Source organism: Macaca nemestrina, chromosome 2, assembly GCF_043159975.1.
Source record: "Macaca nemestrina isolate mMacNem1 chromosome 2, mMacNem.hap1, whole genome shotgun sequence".
NCBI lineage: Eukaryota > Metazoa > Chordata > Mammalia > Primates > Cercopithecidae > Macaca > Macaca nemestrina.
Window position 1 is genome coordinate 117,033,238 of NC_092126.1, and position 26,578 is coordinate 117,059,815.

The 26,578-nt window shown below is 44.8% G+C and overlaps 1 protein-coding gene across 20 annotated transcripts in view; it reads left to right on the top strand.

Annotated features, from left to right (window-relative positions):
• The first annotated feature begins 14,045 nt into the window (after positions 1-14,045).
• LOC105480573 (calcium voltage-gated channel subunit alpha1 D) overlaps positions 14,046-26,578 on the top strand; it is a 327,130-nt gene continuing 314,597 nt past the window's right edge. For 15 of the 20 annotated variants that reach the window (XM_011739648.2, XM_011739651.2, XM_011739652.2 and 12 more), the window contains exons 1-3: positions 14,235-14,672; positions 16,559-16,868; positions 21,023-21,128. In XM_011739648.2, coding sequence (XP_011737950.1) covers positions 14,606-14,672; positions 16,559-16,868; positions 21,023-21,128 — 483 coding nt within the window. In that variant the 5' untranslated portion in view covers positions 14,235-14,605. Of the gene's footprint in view, positions 14,673-16,558; positions 16,869-21,022; positions 21,129-26,578 lie in introns of all 20 variants that reach the window. The other 5 variants (XM_011739659.2, XM_011739661.2, XM_011739655.2 and 2 more) reach the window with 2 other exon arrangements.

Sequence of the window (26,578 nt, forward strand, 5' to 3'; positions counted from 1 at the left end):
TGCCTGTAACCCCAGCACTTTCGGAAGTGGAGGCAGGTGGATCACTTGAGGTCAGGAGTTCAAGACCAGACTGGCCAACATGATGAAACCCCACCTCTACTAAAATACAAAAATTAGCCAGGTGTGGTGGCGCGCACCTGTAATCCCAGCTGCTCGGGAGGCTGAGGCAGGAGAATTGCTTGAATCCGGGAGGTGAAGGCTGCAGTGAGCTGAGATCGCACCACTGCACTCCAGCCTGGGGGACAGAGCAAGACCCTGTCTCAAAAATAAAAAATAAAAACAAACAAAAAAAGAAATGCTGAATCTCAGGCCCAGCTCAGCCCTGCTGAATCCACATCTACATTTTAACAAGATCCAAAGGTGACTTCATACTCCTTCAAGTGTGAAAAGTGCTGTAGTTCAGGACATTTGTTCTCAGTGGTACTGACCACTGGTCCCCACCCCCAGACCCCCTGAATCAGAATTTTCTAGGGATGGGGCTTGGGCACTGGAAGTTTTAAGAAGCCCTAACCTATAGACAGGGCTGAGAACTACTGTTCTCATGGTTATAAAGCAAGAATGACAATGTCAGTTCACGGAAGAACATTTAATAAGGATCAGATAGGCAGCAGTATGAAGAGTGTACTCAGGAAACAGAAATTAATAGCAACGAACCAAATGTGCAAAGTGAAGAAGACAGCTCCGTCATGTTGAGTCCTGAGAGTTGAGAACATGGCTGTGCTAGAAGTTGCTATGGGGAGCTGGTTTGTAGAGGATAATGAGAAGTGAATTTGGTTTTATACATTTCCACTTAAATTTGATGGTGGCAACATCTGCCAGGAATTAGATGATGTGGCACTGAGCTTAGGTTAAAGGGCAGGGCTGCAAGTTTGAATTTGTAATTTATTATCACCAAGGTGGAAGCTGGAGTCATATAAATGATACAAGACAACCGGATAACAGAATAAAGGCTTTTGTTGTGTATAAATTAGAATTGTAGGCTTGGAAGGAATTTTAGATAACTTTAGGCTAAATGTCTATGCATGAACCAAGTGTACTGGCCTTAGTGACAGCAAGGGATGTCTTTTCAGCTTGGCCATAGCAATCCTCTGCTTGGCATCAGTGAAGAACCATGGCCTGGGCCACCTTCAGAGCCCTGCGGGGCTCATTACCAGAAGGGCCTGGCCTATGTGAAGTTCCCCTGCCAACTCTGTGACTCATCCACACACTTCCACAGTGATATTTTCAAAGTACAATTATGTGTAGCAAAATGTCTTTTCCATGGCTGATAATGTTGCCCATCTGTGAAGTCATTAAGCTCTTGTGCTCTAAAAGCAGGGAGGAGGTAAACAGTGGCAGCAAATTGGGAACCTGCTTGAATGATGGGAGCCTGGGATTCACACTCTATGCCAGGGCTCTGGATCCCTGATAACCTTCTCTTTAAAGGCGTATGGGAGTTGAGCATCAATGCATGGTTCATCCCTGCAGTTGGGTGCAAACCAGATTGAAAATACACACTGGGGACAGGTGCAGTGGCTCATGCCTGTAATCCCAGGACTTTGAGAGGCCAAGGTGGGAGGATCGCTTGAGACCAGGAGTTCAAGACCAGCCTGGGAAACACAGTGAGACCCTGTCTCTACAAAAATAAAAATTAAAAAATTAGCTAAGTGTGGTGGCATGCTCCTATTGTCCCAGCTACTCAGGAGGCTGAGGCAGGAGGATTGCTTGAGCCCAGGAGGTTGAGGCTGAAGTGAGCCGTGATCATTGCACAACAGCCTAGGTGACAGAGTGAGACACTGTTTCTAAAAAAATAAAATTAAATTAAAAATGAAAATGCACATAGACGAAAGCAGCAGGCTTGGAATTGGAAAACCAGGATTCAAATCTAAGTTCTGCCATGTATTGGCAGTAGCCAAGTCCAGGTTTCCTCCTTAGTAAATTAAGAATTTTATCTTTAGGCCGGGCGCGGTGGCTCAAGCCTCTAATCCCAGCACTTTGGGAGGCCGAGAAGGGCGGATCATGAGGTCAGGAGATCGAGACCATCCTGGCTAACACGGTGAAACCCCGTCTCTACTAAAAAAAAAATACAAAAAATTAGCCGGGCATGGTGGCAGGCGCCTGTAGTCCCAGCTACTCGGGATGCTGTGGCAGGAGAATGGCGTAAACCCGGGAGGCGGAGCTTGCAGTGAGCTGAGATCCGGCCACTGCACTCCAGCCTGGGCGACAGAGCGAGACTCCATCTCAAAAAAAAAAAAAAAAAGAATTTTATCTTTTTCTTAGGACCGTAGTGAGCAAATGAACATTGTATGTGAGAGTGCTTTGCAAACTATAAGGTACAATATAAATATAATACTTTTTAAAAAAAGAGATGTATAGACAGGTGAGGAAGAAGAGAACCAAATAGAATTGGAAGATCTACTGATCTATTTCCATGTTAATTTGGTGGTGGGGGTAGGGGTAGGAGGGTGGGGCTTGGGGGTGAGGGTTTTTATCTTTCCTAGTGTACCAAAAGGCAGGAATCTGCCCATTTACTTCTATCTTTGTTAAGGTCTACTCATTCTTCCTCCTTCAGCCTCCACAGTCAATCCTTAAGGTTTTCATGCACCTACAATGTACACCTGGTTATGTGTGCACACCTGGCCCTTGGCAAAATTATGGAGAAAGCAAAGTTGCCTATAGTGACCCTAGATATCCCCTTTGGAGTAGTCTTCTCAAAGCAGGTGTAGACATTGCACTTCCTGAGAACAAGGTGCTCATATCCTCTTTCTTCCATCTCTAACCCGAGAAGTAAAGGGCTTGTTATGATATTCCAGGGATATTTGCATTCAGATGGAGGACTCAAGCTTTAAGCTATGATGTTGGAATTTCTGGCATCAGTGAACTGGGTGGAAAAGTGTAGAATTTGATCTTTCTGGTATCCTTGAAACCATAACACACAGTCTTCCATCAGGTCATTGGGCTAGCTTTGTGGAGGAACATTTTCCAGCCCTCAAAGCTGTCATAAATTGTATTATTTACATGATAAATCCTACAAGATTCTGTGAAACAGATCCAGTTGCATTACTTTGTAGGGATTTATGAGAATCAAGAAAAGAACGAAGAGAATAAGCTATTGTGCTTTTCACATGATAAGTACTATTGAAACACAAGGGCATTAACATTCCTTATGCTGCCAGAATCTATTCTACAACCAGAAGAAATCTTACAAAAAGCAATTCATCTGTACAGTGCAATGTCTTCAAACTTTAGAATGAATCAGAATCACTTGGAGGGTTTGTTGAGACACAGATTGCTGGGCCCCACCCCTAGAGTTTCTGATTTAGTAGGTCTGAGGTGAGTTGCAGAATTGGGATTTCTATCAAGTTCTCAGATGATGCAGCTGCTGCTGTCAGGGCAACTACACTGAAAACCATGGGTCTTGTGGTTTATTATGGATTTAGAGACAGAGTCTTGCTCTGTTTCCCAGGCTGGAGTGCAGTGGCATGGTCATAGTCACTGCAGCCTCCACCTCCTGGGCTCAAGCAATCCTCTCGCCTCAGCTTCCTGAGTAGCTGGGACTAGAGGCATGCACCACCATGCCTCCGCACCTTGCTCTCTCTCTCTCTCCATATATATATATATACACACACACACACACACACACATATATATATTTTGTAGAGACAGAGTCTCACTATGTTGCCCAGGCTGGTTTTTTTTTTTTTTTTTTTTTTTTGAGATGGAGTCTCGCTCTGTCGCCCAGGCTGGAGTGCAGTGGCGCTATCTCGGCTCACTGCAAGCTCCGCCTCCCGGGTTTACGCCATTCTCCTGCCTCAGCCTCCCGAGTAGCTGGGACTACAGGCGCCCGCCACCTCGCCCGGCTAATTTTTTTGTATTTTTAGTAGAGACGGGGTTTCATTGTGTTAGCCAGGATGGTCTCGATCTCCTGACCTCGTGATCCGCCCGTCTCGGCCTCCCAAAGTGCTGGGATTACAGGCTTGAGCCACCGCGCCCGGCCCCAGGCTGGTTTTGAACTCCTAGCCTCAAGTGATCCTCCCACCTTGGTCTCCCCAAATACTAGGATTGCATGAGTGAGCCACCACACCTGGCCATTATTCTAGTTCTAAATTGTACCATTGCAGAGTTCTAGGATGTCAACTAAGTGTGGCCAGGAAAAGAACCTTGATATTCTGCCTCTTCTTGTTAAATCTTCCTTAGGATGATGACCTTGCCTTTAGCTGTCTCTGGTGAGCTATAATAATTGGGGCACTTTGGAGATTCATGAAGAAGTATTTGGAGGAGTAAGTAAAGGGACTAGAGGGAAGAAATTTCCAAGAAGAAAGGTCTATGGGTGATGAAAGGAACCCAGTCAGGACCGAGGAGCTGGGAAAGGAAGCCAAGGAGAGGCCTGATGAAGGAAAGGGAGGCAAGCTATGGGTAGAAAGTTCAGAATCCTGCAAGACCTTTTTATACCACTTAAATATTTAGCTTCCTGGGACAAGATGTCCAATCTTCTATCTTTTGGCTACTCTGTCACATCATTAAAGGTCTGGTCTGTCTGTGATGTAGTGTGTTTGCAAAAACTCTCCCATACACCCTGGCATTCTTTGTTAATTGCCATTAAAGTCATGTCAGGTTTTGAAAATTTATGGTGCTCTCGACACTGTTCCCTTTCAGCCTCACGTGTTCCTTGTATTTATCACAATGGAACACTAACAAATATTTATTCAGTTTTATAGACATGTTGACAATAAAGACTACCATGTGTGTCTCCCTGCCATGGTGATTATTTTGCTCAATACGTGATTGACTGAGATTCTTCAGTGTATTATAAACACACATTAAAAATAGCAACATAAAAAAGATAAAACAGAAAAACGGAAAGTTCCATATTTCTGGATGGAATACCGTGCCAACCTGGTTATTAGGACACGAAACAGATAATCCTTAGTGAGTTGTCTAAGTTTGTATAACGATTCTTCTTCAAATAAGTAGTTTTGGATCGTATAACCTTCCTCTTCAAGTTTCTCAAATTAGAACCTTTTAAAAAGTATTTTTTCCCCTGTGTGTTTGTTCCAATAACCTAGGAAGTATAAAGTTTGGCTATTTTATCAAATTTTCAAACCCACAGTCCAATTCCAATTTTTAGCATCCATTTTTAACCATAAGCATGAAGCTGCGAGAGGTCACTGCATTTTCATATTGCATTTTTGTCAAACAGAAAGAAAACGTTACTAAAGTGGCCAAGTCCTCTCTACTACGTTAAAAGGGAGTAGAGGGGTGGTGCTTATTTCAGAGGGTCTTATTAGACAACTGAGATTACAAAAGGTCAATATTTTTAACGATTTTCTATTTAATGCTCCACCAAAGTACTGGTTTAAAAGTTTAACAAGCTTATGTCAGTATTAAGGATTTGTGACTTAGTGATTTTTTTATTTTTATTTTTTAAGTAGTAAGAAAGGTAAACAGGTCCACATACACGGTAGGTGCCAAGTCTGAGAGATACTGGTGCCATTTAAACATCAGTTTTGTTTTGTGAATTAAATATTTAAACAACTGCTCTGAAGAAACAAAAAGGTAACTCTAATGTTTGAACTATAAAATTTCTGACGTTTATTGACTTTCTGGATCTCCCTAACAACTTCCTGTCCTCATAAATTTGCTCCTGTGGTTGATTGGATGCAGATCTGTGTGATTTTTTCATTGCAGCGTGTGACTACACCAGTTTTATTTCCAGTAGCTAGCTTATGCTTTTAACCTGGAGATGGCTATGTAGTGGTGTTGACTGAAGTCAGTGTTGTGTGGGGTGTGTGTGTGCCTATAATTACATTCAGCATGAGCCACAGGGCTGCATTTATGTGCATGTGTTTAACTATCTATTTCACTATGATCTCTGTCCTGCTTTGGGGTTGTCAGCATTGATTACTGAATCTTAAATACTAAATAACAGAAATTAAAATTAAGCAAAATTCAAAGACTTACTAATAAAACCACCGTGTTCAGTTGCTTTGGGACTGTATTTGAACGACAGAATGCACTTAACAAAAAGGAGAGCCATTACAGTGGATTGTATTAGGTTGATGCAAAAGTAACTGTACCAACCTAATATTTCAATTGAGGTGGTGAGTTAAGTTCTAAAGTCAGGATATAAAGGTAAAAACTAAGACCAGTCAAAGGAGGGACAGACTCCTGCCAGCACCACTTAAGTGGCTCCCTCCGTCTCTCTGTAACTGGGTATATTTAAATTCACATAAGTTATATGATTTAACTTGATGGTATGTGTCAGAAGCTCTGAAACAGTATTTTAAATGTTTGCAATACATAAACAAGATGGGTGATATTATTTCTGTTTTAAAGGTGAGAAAACTGAGGCCCTAAGAGGGTAAGTGACATCCCCCAAACAACATAGCTAGCAGCTGGCAGAGCCAGGATTTGAGCCCAGTTCTATGTGGCTCCAAAGTCTAGGCTCTCCAATATGCCATCCTAGAATGTGAAGAACTCTTAGAGATCATGTTTTATAACCAGTTTATTCCACAGATGGGAAACTTCAGACTTATTCCCTCCTTTCAGTCAGCATGGATAATGGGGTGTTGACTGCATATACTAGCTCTGCCAGGATTTCCCAACTCTGGAAGTGGAGAGTACTTGATGCATCAGAGAGTGATGGATAAGATTTAAGAATTGGGTCAAAGGGGATGGGAATGAACCAGTTAAAGCAATTGGAAGTACTTTGTCTGATGTGAAATGTAAATCTTGTTCTTCGAGTGAACAGTCACTTGATGGAGGATAAAGACCAGCTGGACTCTATGCAATGAGGCCGAAGCAAGAAGAAAGGACTTTAAATTTTGCTGGGTGAGGCCTAAGTCAGTTGTAATGGAGAAGTCCTGACGGTGGTGGGGGATGGCAGTGGATGGGGAGACTAGCGAGTTAGCACCATGGGGTAGGGGACCTCACTAGACAGGGAGCTGCCCTCTGCTAGCTTCCTGTTTTCCCTGCCCAATCTCAGAGTAGCGCTGCCCTTCAGAATAACTAAAGAAATTCATCAACAAATCTTGTATTGATTAAGACAAAAAGTGACATCTTCTGAATGGACCCATCAGGCCTTTCTGTACTCTACAAATCTTTTCACCCTCTGATCTACCTTGCCCACTAAGGTTAGAGCTATTTTCATGAAGTACAACTGATACCATTTCTCTGCTCAAAAATGACCCAAAGCAGCCTGAGCAGCTGTTTTCAAAGTGTGGTCTATGATCCCCCGGAGGTAAGGTGGCCAATTGTGGCAAATAAAAATAGAGAAAGCCCAAGGAAATTTGAGTTGAGTTTCAAATAAACAGCTTTTTTTTTTTTTTTTTTTTTTTTTTTTTTTTTTTTTTTAGTGTAAGTATGCCCCATGCAACATTTGGGTGTCCTGTATTTTATCTGGTAACCCTACCTGGGGGACCAAAAGGCCCTTTCTTTGAGGTCAAGACTATTTTCATGGTAACATTAAGATTTATTTGTCTTCCCTAATGTGTTGACATTGCACTGATGGTACAAAATCAACAGTGTTTAAAACTGCTGGTGTCTTAGCATGAATCAGGGCAGTGACACCAAAGTGTGCTGGTGGATGCTGCCTTTTTCTCTGTCATGCACTCACAGTAAAAAAAAAAAAAAAAAAAAAAAAAAAAAAGCCAGTTTTACTTAATAATCTCCTTGGTGAAGCAGTAAAAATAATTAACTTTATTAAATCTTAATCCTTGGGTAGATGTCTTTTTAATATTCTGAGTAACAAATTAGGACAAATGCATAAAGCATTTCTGCTGTATATGACTGCCTCGCTTGTGTGATGGTTTGAGGTAGGAGGCTGGATGGCTTACTTTTTCGTGGAACACCATTTTTACTGAAAAACTATGTTTATTCAGACCTAAGTATTTGGCAGTTATTTTCTTGAAAATGAATGAAGTAAGCCTGTTACCTTAAAGAAAATCTTGACAGTGTTTGTGCCAATTACAAGATTTCAGCTTTCAAGTGAAAATTAGAGTTTTGAAAAACTTCTGTCTACCACAGAGAGCTTGACAGTTTCCCAATACTTAAAGACTTTCTGACGAGATTGGTGGTGATAACAATGAATGTGGCTTTTTGATATGGTATAATGAAATGTGTCAACATTTGGAAAACCTGTGTAACTCAGTGAACCAGGATTTTCCAGATGACCAATGCATAATGTTACCAAATCATGCATGGGTAAAAGATCCATTCAAACTGTGAAATAGACTGATAGAATTTAATGTAACATTGTAAAAAGTTTCACTGACATGGTTTGAAATTACACATGTCAACTAACTTTTACAAGTCAAGTTTTGGCCTCATGGCAAAGAATAATACCCACGATTATCTGAAAAGGCGATTAAAACAGTCCTCCTTTTTCCAACTATATACCTGTGTGAGGCTGAATACTCTTCATGTACTTCAGTCCAAACATTCTATCACTACTGATTGAATGCAGGAGCACAAAGCAGAATCCAGCTGTCTTCAGCCAGAGAGTAAAGAGATTTGCAAACAATGAGAACACCACTCTTCTCACCATTTTGTTCTGGAAAACAGTTACTTTTCATTTTCAAAAGTATGTTAGAACACGCAATGGGCTGGTAACTATTTTCAAGTGAATTATAAATGATTTAAAAAATGTTCTAAGCCGGGTGCAGTGGCTCATCCCTGTAATCCCAGCACTTTGGGAGGCTGATTTGACAAAGTGAGACCCCATCTCTACAAAAAATTTTTTAAAAAGGTTGCAGTGAGCTGTGATTGTGCCACTACACTGCAGCCTGGGTGAGAGTGAGACCCTGTCTCTGAAAAACAAAAACAGAAACGAAAAGCTCTTTGTTAGGAGTCTAGAGAGGTCCTGAGATTTAAAAAAAATCAGAACTGCTGGTGTAGGGTAACACCTAGACTGCTGAGCCAGACGCTAGGGTCCTGACACCAGCCACTCTGTGCTGCCTTTGCAACCTTCCTTACCACCACTATCTCCTAAGTCCCCTAGGTCCCAGCCTAACCATCTACTTATTAATTTCTGCACATACTCTGGAATTCTCAGCCTGACTTTGTGCATGCCATTCCTCTACTTGGAACACATGTCCCCACCCACTTAATCCTCCTGTTCTGGTGGTTAGTGGGTCAAGGCTATCCCCTCTTAGCACCAGGACCTGTGGATGGAGGAACTCATTCAAACCCAACTTCTCAGTTTGTTTAAGGATATGTTCTGCATATACCCTTCGGGATCTGTTTATCTTCCTTAATTAGAATTCCTGGTGTGCCAAAGACCCGATTGTCCCTCTGTTTTATATTTTTACCATCTCAGGGCCAAGTGTGCTACCATAAACTTTATGGGATTTTTGTAAATTTCAGCTGACAATTTCTGGTGATCTATATGGGCTTTTATGATCCTGTGCAGATTAATCAGAGTATTTAGTGCCCACTGTGAGCATAACACTTAGCAGCAGGGGGAGGGGGTTAAGGAGGTGATCCTTGCTTAAGGACCCACACTGCGGTTGGAGAGACAGGATTTATAGCCAAGAAGCAATCACACAAGACACAAGAATGTATGTCATCAAAGGGAAAGCCAGGTGCTGCAGGCCTTTAGGGAAGGGGAGGTAGGGGTGGGGGCACACCAGTGTCCATAGCAGCAGGAGCGATCAGAGAAGGCCTCTGGAGGAGGCAGAGACTTGACTGAGGCTTGTTCAATGGAGAGGGGTTAGTGAGAGGTCAGCAAGTCAGCAAGGTAGGGATTCCAGGTCAGCGAATAAACAGGAACCAAAGCAGAGAGTCAGAAATGAGCACAGCATGTTCACAGTCTAATGAGGAGACTGCAGACCACAGTTGAAAGTGAATGGTGCAAGATGATAAGGTTGAACGCTAGTCAGAGGAGTTTAGGTTGAATGTGGAAGGAAGGAGGAAGCAAACATATTTTGGTTAGGGAAGGGACATGGTGTGTTTTGAACAAGATGGATTATTTCTGGGAGGAAAAATGGAGAATGGGCATCTTGTGCATGACCTGGGGTGTGAGATGGTGAGGTTCTGGATTGGGCCATCAGCAAGGTATTTTGAAATGCAGTGCACGCAGGTAACCATGTCTGGCATGCCAGCTCAGTGCCTTCAAGTGGGAGTGCTTTATAAATAAGGTCATGGAGATTAAGACCCCACAATAGTGTGTTAGCAGCATTAATTGGGTTGTAGCACATGTAGCTGACTTAGAGCTGAAATCTTTTGTTTTAACCTTTCCTCATGTCTTGTTGGCTCAGCCACTAAGTAATTGTGTGTGGTTTTGGGCAAGCTACTTAACTCCTCAGTGCCTTGGTTTTGTTGTCTGTAAAATAAGGTTATTTTTTTTTATTTTTTATTTTTTAAGAGTCTTGCTCTATTGCCCAAGCTGGAGTGCAGTTTACGATCTTGCTCACTGCAACCTCTGCCTCCCAGGTTCAAGCGGTTCTCCTGCCTCAGTCACCCAAGTAGCTGGGACTTAAGGCACATGCCACCACCCCTGGCTAATTTTTGTAATTTTAGTAGAGACGGGTTTCACCATGTTGGCCAGGCTGGTCTCAAACTCATGGACTCGAGCCTGCCTTGGCCTCCCAAAGTGCTGGGATTATAAGTATGAGCCACTGTGCCTGGCCAAAATGAGGGTTTTATAGTACCTCACAGGCTTGTTATGAGAATTAAATGAGTTAGTACATATAAAGTGCCTACCCTAGAAACCGGCACACAGGAAGCCTTTAAAAAATCTTATTATTTATTTATTCAGTAGTTTGCATTATCATGGGGATAGAAATATTTAAATTACCCAGTGGGCCAATGCATCCAGAGCTGTGCTGAATCAAGGCCCTCAAAAAAAAACAAAAAAAACAAAAAAAAGGCTTGCTGGAGACATCGCCAAGATGGGACTCATTCAGAAACTGGGATGGAATGTCAGAAACGCCAATTCAAGGCTGAGCAGTGGCTCATGCCCATAATCCCAGCACGCTGGGAGGCTGAGGCAGGAGAACTGCTTGAAGCCAGGGCTTGCAGGTTACAGTTAACTATGATCACACCACTGCACTCCAATCTGGGCAACACAGTGAGACCCTGTTTCTAAAAATAATTAAAAAACCCAACACCCTCCTGCAATACTATAAATTTGTTAAGATCTAACGCATAAAACCTGGAGACCCAAACCACAATTTAATCATGTCACTTTTGAGCTAAAACACCTTCACTGGCTCTCACTGCCAAGAAATTGAATCTCCTCTTCTTAGCCAGCCAGCCTTCCTCCACAGATCTGGGTTGGCCTTTCCAGCCTCCTCCTCCTCTAGCCCAGGTGGTCTTCACCTCAGCCACACTGTGCTCCTGGTCATCTCCCCTGTGCCTTTGCTCTTACCCCCAAAGCTCATTCCTCATACATCATGTATGCCCTGTAAAAGTAGTCACCTGTTTTTAATAGACTTTATTTTTTTAAGAGCAGTTTTAGGTTTACAGAAAAATTTTGCAGCAAGGACAGAATTCCCATATATTCCCTCCCCCAACAGTTTCTCCTATTAACATCTTGCACTGGTGGGCTACACGATATACACAGTTATAACACTGGTACACCCCAGTGTTATAATTGATGAACCAATATTGTGGTACTACTATTAACAAAAGTCTATAGTTTGCATTAGGGTTTATGCTTTGTGGTGTACAGTTCAATGGGTTTTTGACAAATGCATAATGTCCTATATCCATCAAGGCAGTATCATAAAGAATAGCTTCACTGCCCTAAAATTCCCTGTATGCCACCTATTCATCCCTCTTTCTCCTGGACAGTTTCTAAGAATCAGTTCAAATGCCCTCTCTTCTGTGAAAACGTCTCAGTTCCCTCAGTTACAATTAATCTGTCTGATGCTTGTATAGTGCTTTTTCATACTTGTTATAGCTGTTATGTTTGCATGGCATGAAAGAAGTATACACAGCCAGGCGTGCAGTGGCTCACGGCTGTAATCCCAGCACTTTGGGAGGCCGAGACAGGCATATCACCTGAGGTCAGGAGTTCAATACCAGCCTGGCCAACATGGTGAAACCCCGTCTCTACTAAAAATACGAAGATTAGCCGAGAGTGGTGGCGCATGCCTGTAGTCCCAGCTACTCAGGAGGCTGAGGCAGGAGAATCTCTCTTGAACTCAAGAGGCGGAGGTTACAGTGAGCCGAGATTGCATCACTGCATTCTAGCATGGACAACAGAGTGAGCAAGACTCTGTCTCAAAAAAAAAAAAAAAAAAAATACACACTTTTCTTCTGTCATTAGATTGTCCTTGAGGAAGGAACTGTGCCACAGATTTGTCCTGACATCTAGACCAGACCCTTAGTCTTAACTGGTGCCTTATGAATGCTGGCTGCACTGAACTGAACCATGAGCAAATACGGTTCGGCTCAGTCATCCACTACATACAGTATTTTTCCCTCTAGACAGGAGCTGCTCTTTGCAAATCTCCCCCACCCTAAATCCGAGCCAGTGAAGGTATCATAAAACAAACTTGCTCACGGGATTTTGTAGAAAAGGCCTCAAGAGGCAAGGCTTTAGACTAAGACTTCTGAAAGTGACATATGTACTTGTGAATTTCATACATGCTCCTTGGATGGGCAGTTTCTTTGGAGGGAACCGTCTTCTATCCCTTAAGATTTTGGATCAGAAGCAGCCATAGGAGAGGTGGCCCAGGCCAGCTTTATATTGTTATTAGACCATAGGGCGATTTCTCGCCTCGCCAGTCTCCAAAAACAAAGCACAAAAAAGGACAAGAGCCTGGTTGTTTTCACCTCACGGACCAGACACCCCCTCAGGAAGGCCCCTGGAGAGTCTTCTATCTGGTCCCCAGTCTCTCTGCCCAGGTGCCCCCCAACAATTGAGGATGACTAGTGTGTCCTCTGGGTAAGGAGCACCTTCCCATAAACACTTATTTTTCTTAATTCACGCTGAGTTTTTACTTTATTTTTGCTTTAAAGTCACTGTTCTGAAACGTTCTAAAACGCCGTAGGAACATGCAGATCGGAACAAAAGCAAATAAATCGAATCCTGTGAAGTAACAAAGCAGACACCCTTCTTCTAACACCCAGCACAAAGCTAAATGAAAAATATCAGTCATCCACTAGATAAAGTATTTCCCCTCTAGACAGGAGCTGCCGTTTGCAAACCTCCCCCACCCTAAATCCGAGCCAGCGAAGGTATCAAAAAACTATTCCCTTCAGCTCCCCAGACTGGAGGCAAGTTTCAGCAGCACCGTCTATTTCCTTCAGCAACACAAGCGGTTTGAAAGACCTTGGCTTTGACTTTCCTGTACCTGCCTCCAAACACACATGGGGGCGGGTTGGGGTGGGGGGAGATATTGCCCCCCATCCCCGCTGCCCTCCGCGACGCCAGGCCAGGCGCAGGGCAGCGGAGAAGATGGGGGGCGCCCTGGATTCGCGGTTCCAGCCGCAGGCAGTTACCTGGGGCAGTGAGTGCTCTCTACAGAGCCGGGCTACCCCATCCCCCCGATTCCAGAAAGGGCCCGAGGAAAGGAGGGGGCGCCTGCCCCGCTCCGGAGCAGCCAGGGAGCCCGACCGAGCCGTGACGAGGGTGCGCTCGGAGACCGCAGCCCCTACCGCCCGCTAGCACCTGTGCTCCCAGGGGGCGGGGCCTCCTCCAGGTGTGCTCAGAGGGAGGCCGGCGCGGAGTCAGGGCGGGCGCTGGAGCCCGAGCTTTTCCCCCAGCCCAGAAATGCGCGGGGAGGAGCGGTTCATCCGCACCCCAGCGCCTCGCGAGCCACTGGCGCCGCCCGCCTCCTCCGGGTCCCGAGGGGAGAGCGCACCGTGCGGCGCGGAGGGGGTTAACCGGGCAGCCCGCGGCTGGAGCGCGCTTAACCCTTTGGAGCCCGCAGGTCAGCCGGACCAGGCCGGGGTGGCGGCACCCCGAGTCCCACGCGGCGGCCACCCCGAGCGCGCAGGCGGTGCCGGGCAGAACCACGCGCCGGGCTGCCGACCCGCCGGGGCGCGGCGCGGGCCGTGGGCGGCTCGGGGCGGGCGGGGGGCGGGGGACGGCGGCGGGCGCGCAGCGTCGCCAGGGCGAAGCCGGCGTGCGGCGCGGCGCGGCGGGCGCGGAGCGAGCGGGCGGGCGAGCGCCTCCGTCCCCGGATGTGAGCTCCGGCTGCCCGCGGTCCCGAGCCAGCGGCGGCGCGGGCGGCGGCGGCGGGCACCGGGCACCGCGGCGGGCGGGCGGGCGGACGGGCGGGCATGGGGGGCGCGCCGAGCGGCCCCGGCGGCCGGGCCGGCATCACCGCGGCGTCTCTCCGCTAGAGGAGGGGACAAGCCAGATCTCCTTTGCAGCAAAAAATTACATGTATATATTATTAAGATAATATATACATCGGATTTTATTTTTTTAAAAAGTTTATTTTGCTCCATTTTTGAAAAAGAGAGAGCTTGGGCGGCGAGCGGTTTTTTTTTTAAAATCAATTATCCTTATTTTCTGTTATTTGTCCCCGTCCCTCCCCACCCCCTGCTGAAGCAAGAATAAGGGCAGGGACCGCGGCTCCTACCTATTGGTGATCCCCTTCCCCATTCCGCCCCCGCCCCAAAGCCCAGCACAGTGCCCTGCACACAGTAGTCGCTCAATAAATGTTCGTGGATGATGATGATGATGATGATGAAAAAAATGCAGCATCAACGGCAGCAGCAAGCGGACCACGCGAACGGTGAGCAGCCAGAGCCCGGGCACCCGCTGCCAAATCCGATCCTGTCATAGTCCTCCAGCCCCCTCCCCCTTCCCCGCGGCGCTGGGTGGGTTGAAGGGGTTGGAGAGGGTGCTGCCAGCTCGGTGTCGTCTACACAGAGAGGGGACATGCGTGACAGCCACTCCGCGCTCCCCTCCAGGCCCTGAATGTCAGAGTTAATTCTGCATTTGTGGGGTGGGGGCGGCCGTGGAGTGTGTGGAGCGCGGTGCAGCCGGAGGGGCAGCGAGTCGGGGTGATTCGGGTACAGTGTCCTCGGGCTCAACTTTCCTTCAACGCCCCCGAGCGATGGCAGGGGGGCCGCAAGTCTTCAGCCGGAGCCCCCTTGCCAGCCTCTTCTCGCCTTCCACTCCTCCCCCGCCCCCTCGTTGACTAGGAAGAAGGTCCCTGGTGGCATCCGGAAAATTCTAGGATTGCCCGGTTTCGCCCTCCGTGCCGGTGGGTGAAGCACATCCCTCCCCTCGCGGGGGAGGCCCGGCCTCGGTGTCGGGGGAAGGGGCTCGGGTGGAGCGTGCGTTCCCGCTCCCGTCGCCGGCTGTGCACACGTCGGTAACCTAGCAATGCCCGGGGAGCCGCTGCCGCTGTGGGGCTCCCCTCCCCAGCTCTGGCCCGGGCACCACGTGCAGCTTCCACGCCGGCCGAGCTGGGTCGAGGGAGGATGGAGCAGCTCTTGGCCAGCCCTCCCCTTTGGAGACCGCCAGTGCCCCCCAACCCCCCTGGGGAGAAGCTTGACAATCCCCGTTCCGATTGCCCGCTGCTCGCCCGCTTTGGCCCCTTCTCAGGCTTTCAGACCCATGCTTGCTTTGACTCTTTACTTAGCAATAATTGGCTTTACAAACGCCCATCCCTCTACCTTTCTGCCATCTCTCTCACTTTGACTTCTGCTTCAGTGAGGAGACTGTGGCGGAAGGCGGCAGGTGCCTGAGAGATCTGCCTGGGAGGTGGCCTGACCCAAAGCTGGCGGGGGCTTCGCATAGGGAGCCTCCTTGGGTTTCTGCCTTGTGTACACCTGGATGCCAACCTACACGGAGATAATTCCCTCTTAGGCCTGGAGGCCCCTGGCATAATCTAGTCAGTCTATCCTAGGTGTAGAGGTGCAGGCTGACTGCCTTGTCTGTCTCTCTGGATGCTGGCTTGGCTGATGCTGCTGCAATTTAAAATGCAAAAAAGCCCTAAAGATGTTTTCTGTTTTCGGAAGCCTGTGGAGGAAATGAGTCCCAAGCATCATGAATTTTCATTTGCAGGAAGTGTCAGTGCATAATCTAGATATTTGTTATGGGGTTTTTGGTATTGCCTGGGTGCCTATGGAAGATTTCTTTTCCGTACTGAAAAAGAAAAATGCATTTGTGGCTGTGGAAAGATGTTGGAGTAACACTCTGAAAATGATTAAGACTATTGAATTATTGGTACTGCCTTTTTTTTTTCTTGGCGAATGTGGTAGTTACGTTAGAGAAAAGCTGTTGTATGTATCTGTTAACTCATTAGACATAGATGGGTTTTACAAATCAGAGATGTGGATTAAATGCGGGAATGACCTCAGTTTTGTCAGAAGAAATGCACTAAAAGACCCTTTGTGAAGACATGATGTGAAGGAGAGCTAACCCCACTGGGTGTGATGCAGCAGTGATCCTGTGTGATTGACACTGAGACCAGAGCTCGTGGACTTTTCTTGCCTCTCTAGCTGACTAAACCCCAGCTTGTGAAAAATAGGACAAGAGATTCAAAATGGAAATATAGGAATGAATAATTTCCCTGTTATTGATGGGAGACAACCTTTGATTTTTTTTTTTTTCTCCTACACATTGGATCCTCATTTAAAAAAAAATCTTTGTTTTTCTCCTTCTCCCCAGAGGCAAACTATGCAAGAGGCACCAGACTCCCTCTTTCTGGTGAAGGACCAACTTCTCAGCCGAATAGCTCCAAGCAAACTGTCCTGTCTTGGCAAGCTGCAATCGATGCTGCTAGACAGGCCAAGGCTGCCCAAACTATGAGCACCTCTGCACCCCGACCTGTAGGATCTCTCTCCCAAAGAAAACGTCAGCAATACGCCAAGAGCAAAAAACAGGGTAACTCGTCCAACAGCCGACCTGCCCGCGCCCTTTTCTGTTTATCACTCAATAACCCCATCCGAAGAGCCTGCATTAGTATAGTGGAATGGAAGTATCCTTTTTTTGGGGGAAGTCTTTCTCATTTTCTCTTTTACCATCTGTTTTTTAAAAGGATTTGCTTTCTGAAGTGACACAAAGCTGTAGCAGTCTGGAATGCGAGTAACAGAAGTTGTATATAAGGGGTTTCATTGTATATACCTTCCTGTCTCCTCGGGTTGCAGAGGGGTGGCTGTATGGGTATATTTAGCCCACTGTCTGGGTGTGTGTATAGTAGTAGCAGTGGGGGGAGGGAGTGACAGCCTGAAACTTCGCAGTGGTAGATAATTAAAATGTGAAACCAACTTTTGGTCATTGGACATTAGATGGTTAGTTTTAAATTCAGTGTTGTTTTGGGCAATAGCATGCATTGAACCTATTGCAAACAAGGTATACACATTAGAAAAAAAAACTGTATGAGACTCTACTTGAAGGGAATACATTTTTGACCTTTAGTAGAATCTTCTCATTCTGATGTTTGAAATTTGCTTCTGCAACTACAGTTAATGCTAAGGTTGCTTCTAGTCTGACATTTGGTGATTCTAATTATTCAGGTAGCTACAGATATGAGCACATGCTTCCTAGGGAGAGATTACTTTTGATTTTTTTTTTCTGATCAATGCTATAACTTCCTGGAATTTCCTTTTGACAAGTTCCAAAGAAACATTTGGAGCATGAGCGTGAGGGAGCCAGTGAAGGGAGAGGTTCGTGTGTGCCTCTTCCTCCTGAGCCCTTATGAGTTATAGAACAGCCCTCTCAGTGGAGGAATTTGCAGTTGCTGTCTTTATAAAAAATTCTGTCTATGTCCTTGGACTGGAGTTACATTTCTGGGTGTCTCCTTTGTATTTTTAAAATTGAACTCCAAATGCCCCAGAATGGCTGTCATGTCCCAGATCTTGGAAAACGATTGTGCTTCAGCCTGCTTAACCCCTTCCCTAAATCTGGAGGCCAACCTCCAGTTACTGCCACTCTTTAGAGAAGGTTGACTGAGGCCTTCTTTCTGAGCAAATGGCTTTTTAATTAGGCAGATGATTCATTGGTCTGGGTAAAATAAAGCATTTCCTTTCCCCAGAAGTGTGTTTGGAACTTACAGGGGCCTTAGAGCAGTTCGTAACTACAGGAAGGGGTGTCAATATAGGAATTCCCACCACCAGGCCTAGAAGGATGCAGGGGCCACGCCAAAAGGGGAGCATGTTGGCAGTCATCTAGAAAGTGGAGCTGAAATCGCCTTATAATTTGAGGATCCAGCTTGGCAGCTATTTGCATGCCCTCTGTCTTTAGTTGGCTATTTTCTCTGCTAATGAGCAGGAGTTAAAATGAGGTAACTGTCTAGAAAGATTCTGGAGAGAGTAGTCAAATGCTAGGGTAGGATTTGAGGGGTTCTCGTGTGCTTTTTCATTTTGCAACAGATGTCCCTTCTCTAAAGTGAGTTATGGTGTCTCTCACATAACTGGGGTTGTGTGTGTGCATTTTCTCTTGAAGTTCTCTAGTCTGAGAACGAGGAGGGAGCTCGGTAAGCCAGCATGTGGGCCAGTGGCATTGCTAGAGTCATGACAATGGCTGTACCTTGCCAGGAATATCTCCTCCTCCTCCTCGGATTGTCTTGACATGACTCTGAGGAAGCAGAGACCTCTTTGTGGGGTCACTACTTTTGTGTGGAGTAGGTGGGAGGCCTAATGCTGTTTCTCTTTGTGCACAGTAATGTGTACATAGCAATTTTTGCATACAGAGTGAATTCCTGGATCACACTGCTGTCTCCCTTTCCCAGTTGCCAGACACATGTGTACAGGAATTAGGGGATGTGGCTGCCAATTCAGGGAGAGTCTGTTTACAAATGGGACAGTTTGTAAAATAGATAGATCCTTAAGTGATATATATATATATATATATATATATATATATATTTTTTTTTTTTTTTAAATGATAGTTTCCTTCTAATTCAGGGAGCAGGCTATAGGAATCCTTTCCATCCAGGGCGGCTCTGTCAGGCCCCGTCCCAGTGGGAGAGCAAGGGTCGTTTGTTTTTACACACAGGCATGACAGAGTGTCCTGCCCCCTGGAGGAGTGAGGGATGTTCTCCTTATCAGAAGGAATTGTTGGGATCAGACCCATCTATTTCTCTATTGCTTTGTTCTGCTTCACTTGTGAATATCTGATGGCGGTGAGATGGTATCCACTTGCACCTAGAGACTAAAACTGGACCAGCATAAAGAAAAAAATACAACTTATATTTAGTCTCCCTAAACAGTGTTAGTATTTCTCAGATGTGCTGGTTTATCATTTGGGTAATGGGAAATTGAAAAGGAAGAATACCTATTACTTAGGTATTGGGAAATTGAAAAGGAAGAATGGAAGAAAGAGGGAGGGAAGAGACTATTGTGTTTCTATAGAGAACAACATTGGGGCCCTTGACTTTAGATTTCAGTGGGGACCTGCGAAAAGGAAAAATGGAAAGGGAATTCTGAAGTCTTACGGTGGTCTGTCTGAAAGTTGGATCCCTGGGTGAAAAAGATTTTATAATATTAGATGAGTTAAGAGAAACAATGTGAATTAAAGCTGACTGGCTTAAAAAAATGAACCCATCAAAATTAGTCAGGGAATAATGTTATTCATTGCCTTTTTTTGATGAGTTATGAAAGCTCTTCGAAGATGAAGGTTTTATGAAACTCAAGATCTCTCCAGAGGCCGGGCATGGTGGCTCACGTCTGTCATTCCAACACTTTGGGAGGCAGAGGTGAGCAGATTGCTGGAGTCCAGAAGTAAGCAGATTGCTTGAGTCCAGGAGTTCGAGACCAGCCTGGGCAACATGGCAAAACCCCTGTCTCTACTAAAAAAAAAAAAAAAAATCCAGCATGGTGGCACATGCCTGTAGTTCCAGCTACTTGGGAGGCTGAGGTGGGAGGATGGCTTGAGCCTGGGAGGCGGAGGTTTCAGCAAGCTCAGATTGTGCCGGTGCACTCCAGCCTTGGTGACAGTGAGACCCCATCTCAAAAAAAAAAAAAAAAAATATTTGTAGAGAGGTAAAGAGCATTTGTTTCCTGTGGCATTTTTGGATTTCCCAGAAGTATGTCAGGGTGAATGGAGAATAGTCTGTTTGTATCCTCCAGTTTTAAGTACCTTGAAGTACTTAGTTAAACCGTGGCCTTGCTTCTTGTGGGTGAGTGTATAGGCGAAGCACTGTGGTAAAATCACACCCAGGCATTGCAGGTGAGGCTGGTGCTCACGAAACCTTGCATTTGGAAAGGCTGAAAACCCAAAGAAGAAAAACAGTCATTTTGGCAGACGTCAAATTTTGTATTGCCAGTTTTGACAGTGTCTCTTAATAACACCAGAATGTTTAGGCAAGTATCTCTTGAAGGCTGATCTCAAAGTGATTCTTCCAGACAGACCACCAAGATTGAGAAATGTTAAAGCCTACTTTGAATGTGTCTGGGGCTGATTTCTTACGGCTTTTTAATTTAATTTGTTTACAAATTGAGCACAGTAACAGCATATGATAAACTAAGCTCCAGTCCAGCTCTAATCTGAAACAGTTATAGCCATCGATTCCTCTAGCAGAGAAAGCAGAGGCGGGAGCTGAAGCCTGGCTCACTGCTGATCACATCTGAGGTATTGGAATATGCCATGAGAAAGTCACAGGTAGAATGGAGAAGGTCCTGGTGGCTTGGCCTGGCCCAATCCAGACAGGCGATTTAGGCCAACCCTGCCAAAAATAAATAGCCCCTGAGAAAATGGCTGTAACACATGGAGGCTAGGATCTGCGGAAGACATTTATCCCATGATTTCTCTGTGTCTGCCACAGCCGGGAACTTAGTAAGGCTCTTGTTGCTTTTAAACCTGTAAGAAGCAGAAACCTGGTTCACACAGTGCCCTAATTGGATGTACTTTTAGGTTTTAGCATACAGTGTGCAGGAGAAGAATGAGTGTAACATGATCCTTGCAACAGAAGAAAAGGACACGGAGAGGTCATTTGATAGGAGGCTCCACTGTGAGATGACCACCAATGATTACTTCTGCCGAAAATCTAGCAGTCACAGCAGTCAGCCGAAATAGGATTTGTGTATATCATTTTCATTTTAAAGGTGCTTGGAAAGTGGTGTGATTGGGAGTGTGATGAGGGACATGGTTTATGTTTCCATAACACATATATACCTTAACACATTTTTTCAGACCATTTGACATATTTATATTATTGGCTATTTTTGCCAATTGTGTGGCCTTAGCTATTTACATCCCATTCCCTGAAGATGATTCTAATTCAACAAATCATAACTTGGTAAGTGTCCTTAGAGTTCCTGCTGGTCCTGGTATATGGCTATCATTTGGTTCTCTACTTAAACTAGCAGCTGGCCTTCTGGGTAGTTGAAGTTTACAGCCATGCATGTCGTGTTTCTTGGAGCTTTGCAACAGTGGTTTTTTGTTTGTTTGTTTGTTTGTTTTAAACTGTGTTCTCAAATTTATACTGAATGAAAGTATTTAAAGTCATGAATCTTTCATAGATACGGAATTTTATGGAAGAGATTTGTAGCAGATTTTAAAATAACTGTTCTCTCCACATAAGTTTTTGCTACCATTCTTTTCCTGATAATGTTAGCTTTTTTCTTTTTCTTCTTTTTTTTAAATCTAGTGTTCTTGGGAATGGTGGGTACTTTGGTCAGTTGTTCTGGTAAGTAGAGAATTATCGTAGACTTTGTACATGAACTGTTTTTAGTGAAGTGGAATATAACAAAACTAATACATCTACATAGAGCATAATTTGGAGAACAATACATGATATTATTGAATACATGATATAATATTAAAGTTTCTACTCCACATCCTATGAAATGCCCCAAGAGAAAATGATTGTATGGTTAAATAAATCAGGATGCTTCCATATACTTTGCTGCCTTCTTAAAGATTTGTAGTGCACGTTAGCTTAGTAAAAGCTTTGGGAAGTTCTGCAGTTAAAAAACAGGTTTCCTTTTGTTTAAATCAGCTAGTCCCTAAAAGTAATCAGTCGTGAATTCTTTAAACATTTTTTTTTTTTTTTTTGCAAAAGAGTTTAACATCATGGAACCAGTGATCCATGGAACTTCCTTTGGGAAAGGTTGATATAGTTTTTAAAAAAGCACTAACGAGTACTAGACTGGGACTAAGATCTTGTCCCACTCACCTGTCAACTAGCTGTATTTGGGATCATTTCTCATACCTTTCTGCATTGCCGTGCAGCCACCTGGCAATTAGGAGGATTGGGTAAGAAGATTGCTAGGATCGTTTTTACCTCTGACATTCTGCAATCTTTCTTTGATGATTCAGAAGCCATTTCAGGATTTTTCTGGTGCTGCAGCATCCTTCTTGCAAGGATTGATTCTTTGCAATCAGAAGCCGTGCAGAATGGGAGATGAAGGGGAGCCCATGTCGGATAACAGGAAACTCAATTGTTTTTCTTCTCTTCTCTTAGCTGGTTCCGTTTGTTTTTGGCTTCTCATGTTGAAGCTCTATTTTAGCAGGGCTGGATGTTCCTAACTGAGCGAGTGTTGTAAAGGCAAACACACTAGGCTCTCCCTTGTGTGGGAGAGCTCTGCTGGCTTCTGGAGATAGTGAAATTATGCTCTTGTGAATAAGCCTTAACGATTTATGTACAGGATTTCATGTTACATTTAAAATGTTGTGGCACATTTCAGATGTAATGTGATGTCTATTTGTATGTGGGCTTTAGTAGTTTGATATCTAGAGAATTTTCTAAAAATTTTGGGAATTGATGCTGCAAATACAATTATAAATGGGAGTTGGATAACCACATAAACACTGGTAGTATATATTTGGACAATGCCAGAGATCGTCTGCGTAACTCTGGACATTTTACGTAGCTTTTGATTTGTTTGTAGACATGTGACTTTAGATGGTTGTTTTAAAGGACAAGCAGAAGTGGTGGAAAGCCTCCCATCAATGGAGATAGATCATCGTAGTCTAGGCCACAGATGGTGTTAGCCTTGTTACCAAATTTAACGACATGGATGGTGACCCAGATTGTTGCTTTTTGTAGCTCAAGAGAACATGATTAAACAAACTTAGAAAATAAATACCTTTCAGAAAGGCAGATTAATTCAGATCAATGGAATAATTAATGTAGCTGCATGTGTAAGCCAATTAATATTCTGAATTTTTCCCAGGGAAATTCAGGGCACTGATATAAGCGCTGTGAGACCATTTGGATTTCTCAGCTAAGAAGTGAGGAAATAAAATACAGGAAATGGATTAATCTCTCCCTTTTGCACCCCCTCTCCAGTGGATCCTTTCTTGACAATTCTTGAGCATTGGACTTTTTTTTTTTTTTAAGAGGGATTTGGCAGTGTGTTAATTTGGCGGGCCTTTCTAAAAGCCAAAGTATATTTCTTTGTCCTCTTCACATAATATTCTGAAACTCACGGCATTCAACTTTGTGTCTTGCTTTCACTTGGATGGTCACATGGCCAGATGAGTTTATACTCTGCTTGACTCTTTAAATACTTCCTTTCCCACTGTGGGAAGGAAGATCTTTGTGGATTTCCTTCTGACTCTAAGCAAGGTCCCATGCCATGTTGGTCCTCCCATGAGGGAGCTGGGTTTTTTTTTCTTTTTTTTAATACATTTGACCCGATTTGTACCAGAGTGATTGCTCTATTTTTGGGATTGGTTTAGAGGCAGCTGAACGAAGCTTATTTTTCATCTGTAGTAAATACCTTTCATTTAATGTGAATGGTAAAATCAAAGGGCAGACGCTGAAATGAGTTGCAAGGCTGCATGTCTCTGGAAGCTACTGGTCTTCTTTGCCTGATAGCTCCATGGGAAAGGTGCATGTTGAGTGTTAGAGTGAGATTCAGGGCCAGCTTTATGTGTGGGGTTTCTGCCTGTTACCGGTTACCAAGTAAAATGATGACTTTTGTTGGGTAAGAAATGTGGCCATCCCTATTGATCCAGTGCGTCTTTGTTCTGGATGGTATGTAACTTAGCTAGTTTTGGGATTTGGAGACTACTTTGGGGGGCAGAAGTTTTCCCAGGGATAGTTTTTGATCTTTATTATTATTATTTTTTTAAGTATAAACACTCAAGTTTCTATGCAGCTTTCGTTTATGGACTTGCAGGGACTAGTGGAGGCTGGAGTCATGGAAACGGTGCAACTCAGTTCCCACAGTAATATCCCTCCTAGTTTAGTCAGTAGCAGTATTTTCTCAGTTCCATTTACTGAAAGCAAATACCATTGATTTTATTTTACTTTTTTAGCACAGAGGAGGGGAATGCCTCTGTATCAAGTGTCAGAGTGGGGATGATTACAATATCATACTTCGCTGTGAAGAAAAATGCTTTATTTCATGTCATTCAATTTCTTATAAGCAAACTGACATGGCTGAACAGTTTCGAGTCTGTGTAATCTGCTCCTGGTACTCTTCCTCCCGATGTCACCTCTTACTTCTCTGGAATGTGGAACTGCTTGAAATTAAAAATGTCCTGAATGGGGATCTTCATCTGCCAAGTCAGACCTTCCTTGATCTCTACTGATGGCTGCCCTTACCTCTAAACCATCTCTAAACCAGCACTAAGTGCCTGGAGGCCAAGGCCCATGGCCCATGCCTCTCTATCCCCTTATCTAGCAAAGTGCCTGATGTACCAGGTGCTTTTTATTTATTTTTATTTATTTATTTATTTATTTTTTTGAGGCTCTGTCACCCAGACTGGAGTGCAGTGGCACAATCTCGGCTCACTGCAAGCTCTGCCTCTGGGGTTCATGCCTTTCTCCTGCCTCATCCTCCTGAGTAGCTGGGACTACAGGTGCGCTCCACCACGCCGGCTAATTTTTAGTAGAGACGGGGTTTCACCATATTAGTGAAGATGGTCTCGATCTCCTGACCTCGTGATCTGCCCGCCTTGGCCTCCCAAAGTGCTGGGATGACAGGTGTGAGCCATGGCGCCTGGCCACCAGGTGCTTTTTAAACTGAACCAAAAGTTTCACTGTCTGTGACCCTTTTCCTGCTCGTCTTCTCGTCTCATTGAGGTTGGGTTTTGAGCCTGTTGACATTTTGCCTATAAAGGCCTGCAAATTCCACTGTCAAGTGACTTTTGCTAGAGAAGTGATCCTGAGGCCTCAGTGGCTACCCATTGCCCAAGGGGGAAAGTCCAGCGTGTGGCCAGGTCCAGCTTGGTCTGGTTCAGCTTTGTTGGGTTTTGTCTCCACTCCTCTCCTTTACAGCCCCATCCATTTGTCCACAAACGTTCCTAAACATTCTTCCTTCCCCTACTTGTCCACCCCCTGGCTTCTCCATTTGAAACATGTCTTTTTTCATACTGCCCTTTCTTTTATTTTTTTGAGACAAGGGTTGCCCAGGCTGGAGTGCAGTGGTGCGATCTTGGCTCACTGGGGTGCAGTGGCACGATCTTGGCTCACTGCAACCTCTTTCTCTGGGACTCAAACAATCCTCCTATCTCAACCACCTGAGTAGCTGGGACTGTGGGCAAATGCCACCACACCTGACTAATTTTTGTATTTTTTGTAGAGATTGGGTTTCACCATGTTGCCCAGGCTGATCTCAAACTCCTGGACTACAGTGATTTACCCACCTTGGCCTCCCAAAGTGCTAGGATTACAGGTGTGAGTCACCGCGCCCAGCCTCTACCATCCATTCTTTACTGTCACTCTCCTTACAGCTGCTCAAAAATAATCTCAGATTACGTTTCTTCCATGAGGCCTTTCCTGAAACTGATCCAAAGAATCTGAACCTTTTTTGTGTCATTTTGCGCATAAAATACCCTATATTTTTTGTTATTTATATGCACATCTTTATCCTCTCGAGCATCTTCAGAATACAGTTAATAGTGAAGCTTTCTGAATCCTCAACCATGTCTGATGCAGTGGTAGGGGTATACAGTAGATGTTCAGTAAATAAGTATTGCTGGTGTGCACCAAATGAATGGCTCTCCCAGGAGAAGCACCTCCATCATTCCTTCCTCTGAGCCATGTTTCACATTTTCTTGGGTGGCAGGTCCCTCTGTGGATTTCTTGCAGGTCCCTCGCTGGGAATGAGTGGGAAGGTGTACATGTTATTCCTGAAAGCTTAGGGTCTGTGGCCCTTCTTGTGCACCTCTGGTTGAAAGAACCCACAGTGCCGGCTTTCACAGCAGAGCAGTCTAGGAGATTTTGTGCTCTGGTTCCAGGGCTCAGAGTAGCAAGAGTGGTGGGACCTGTCTGAGAAGCAGTGCTGGGCTGTGGATGCTTGCCTGTGGGACCAGATGCCTTACAGTGGCCAGGAATGCTGTGGGACAATCTACTTTGATTGCTTTCTTTCCTCCATGGCTGAGATCTGAGTGTAGTGTTAACTGGTCTTAAAAATCAAGTCTGTTGTATCTGCATGGTCACGTAGTTCAGCATCTCATGGCTTTTGCACTTAGTGGTGTGAACCATAATACCTGAAACACAATTTCATAACCTGGCTCCTTGGGCTTAGCCTATATGGTGGAGGTTAGGTCTGTATAACATCAAGACTGCGTCTTTGCTTGGTTGTCATCCTGTTGGAATTGAACTTTCTTATTTCTGTAGGCCTAGGTTCTGTCTGTTCTTCTCAGACAGCTCATAGGCTGCTTCTTCCCTTCAGCCTTCTCTGATCCTTGTCCACTCCCTGCCTGCCTACGTCTGAGTACTTGCTTTCCCTCTGGACACCCCTGTGCCCAGTCCAACTCTCCTGTACAGACACCAGCCCCATTCCCCCAGTT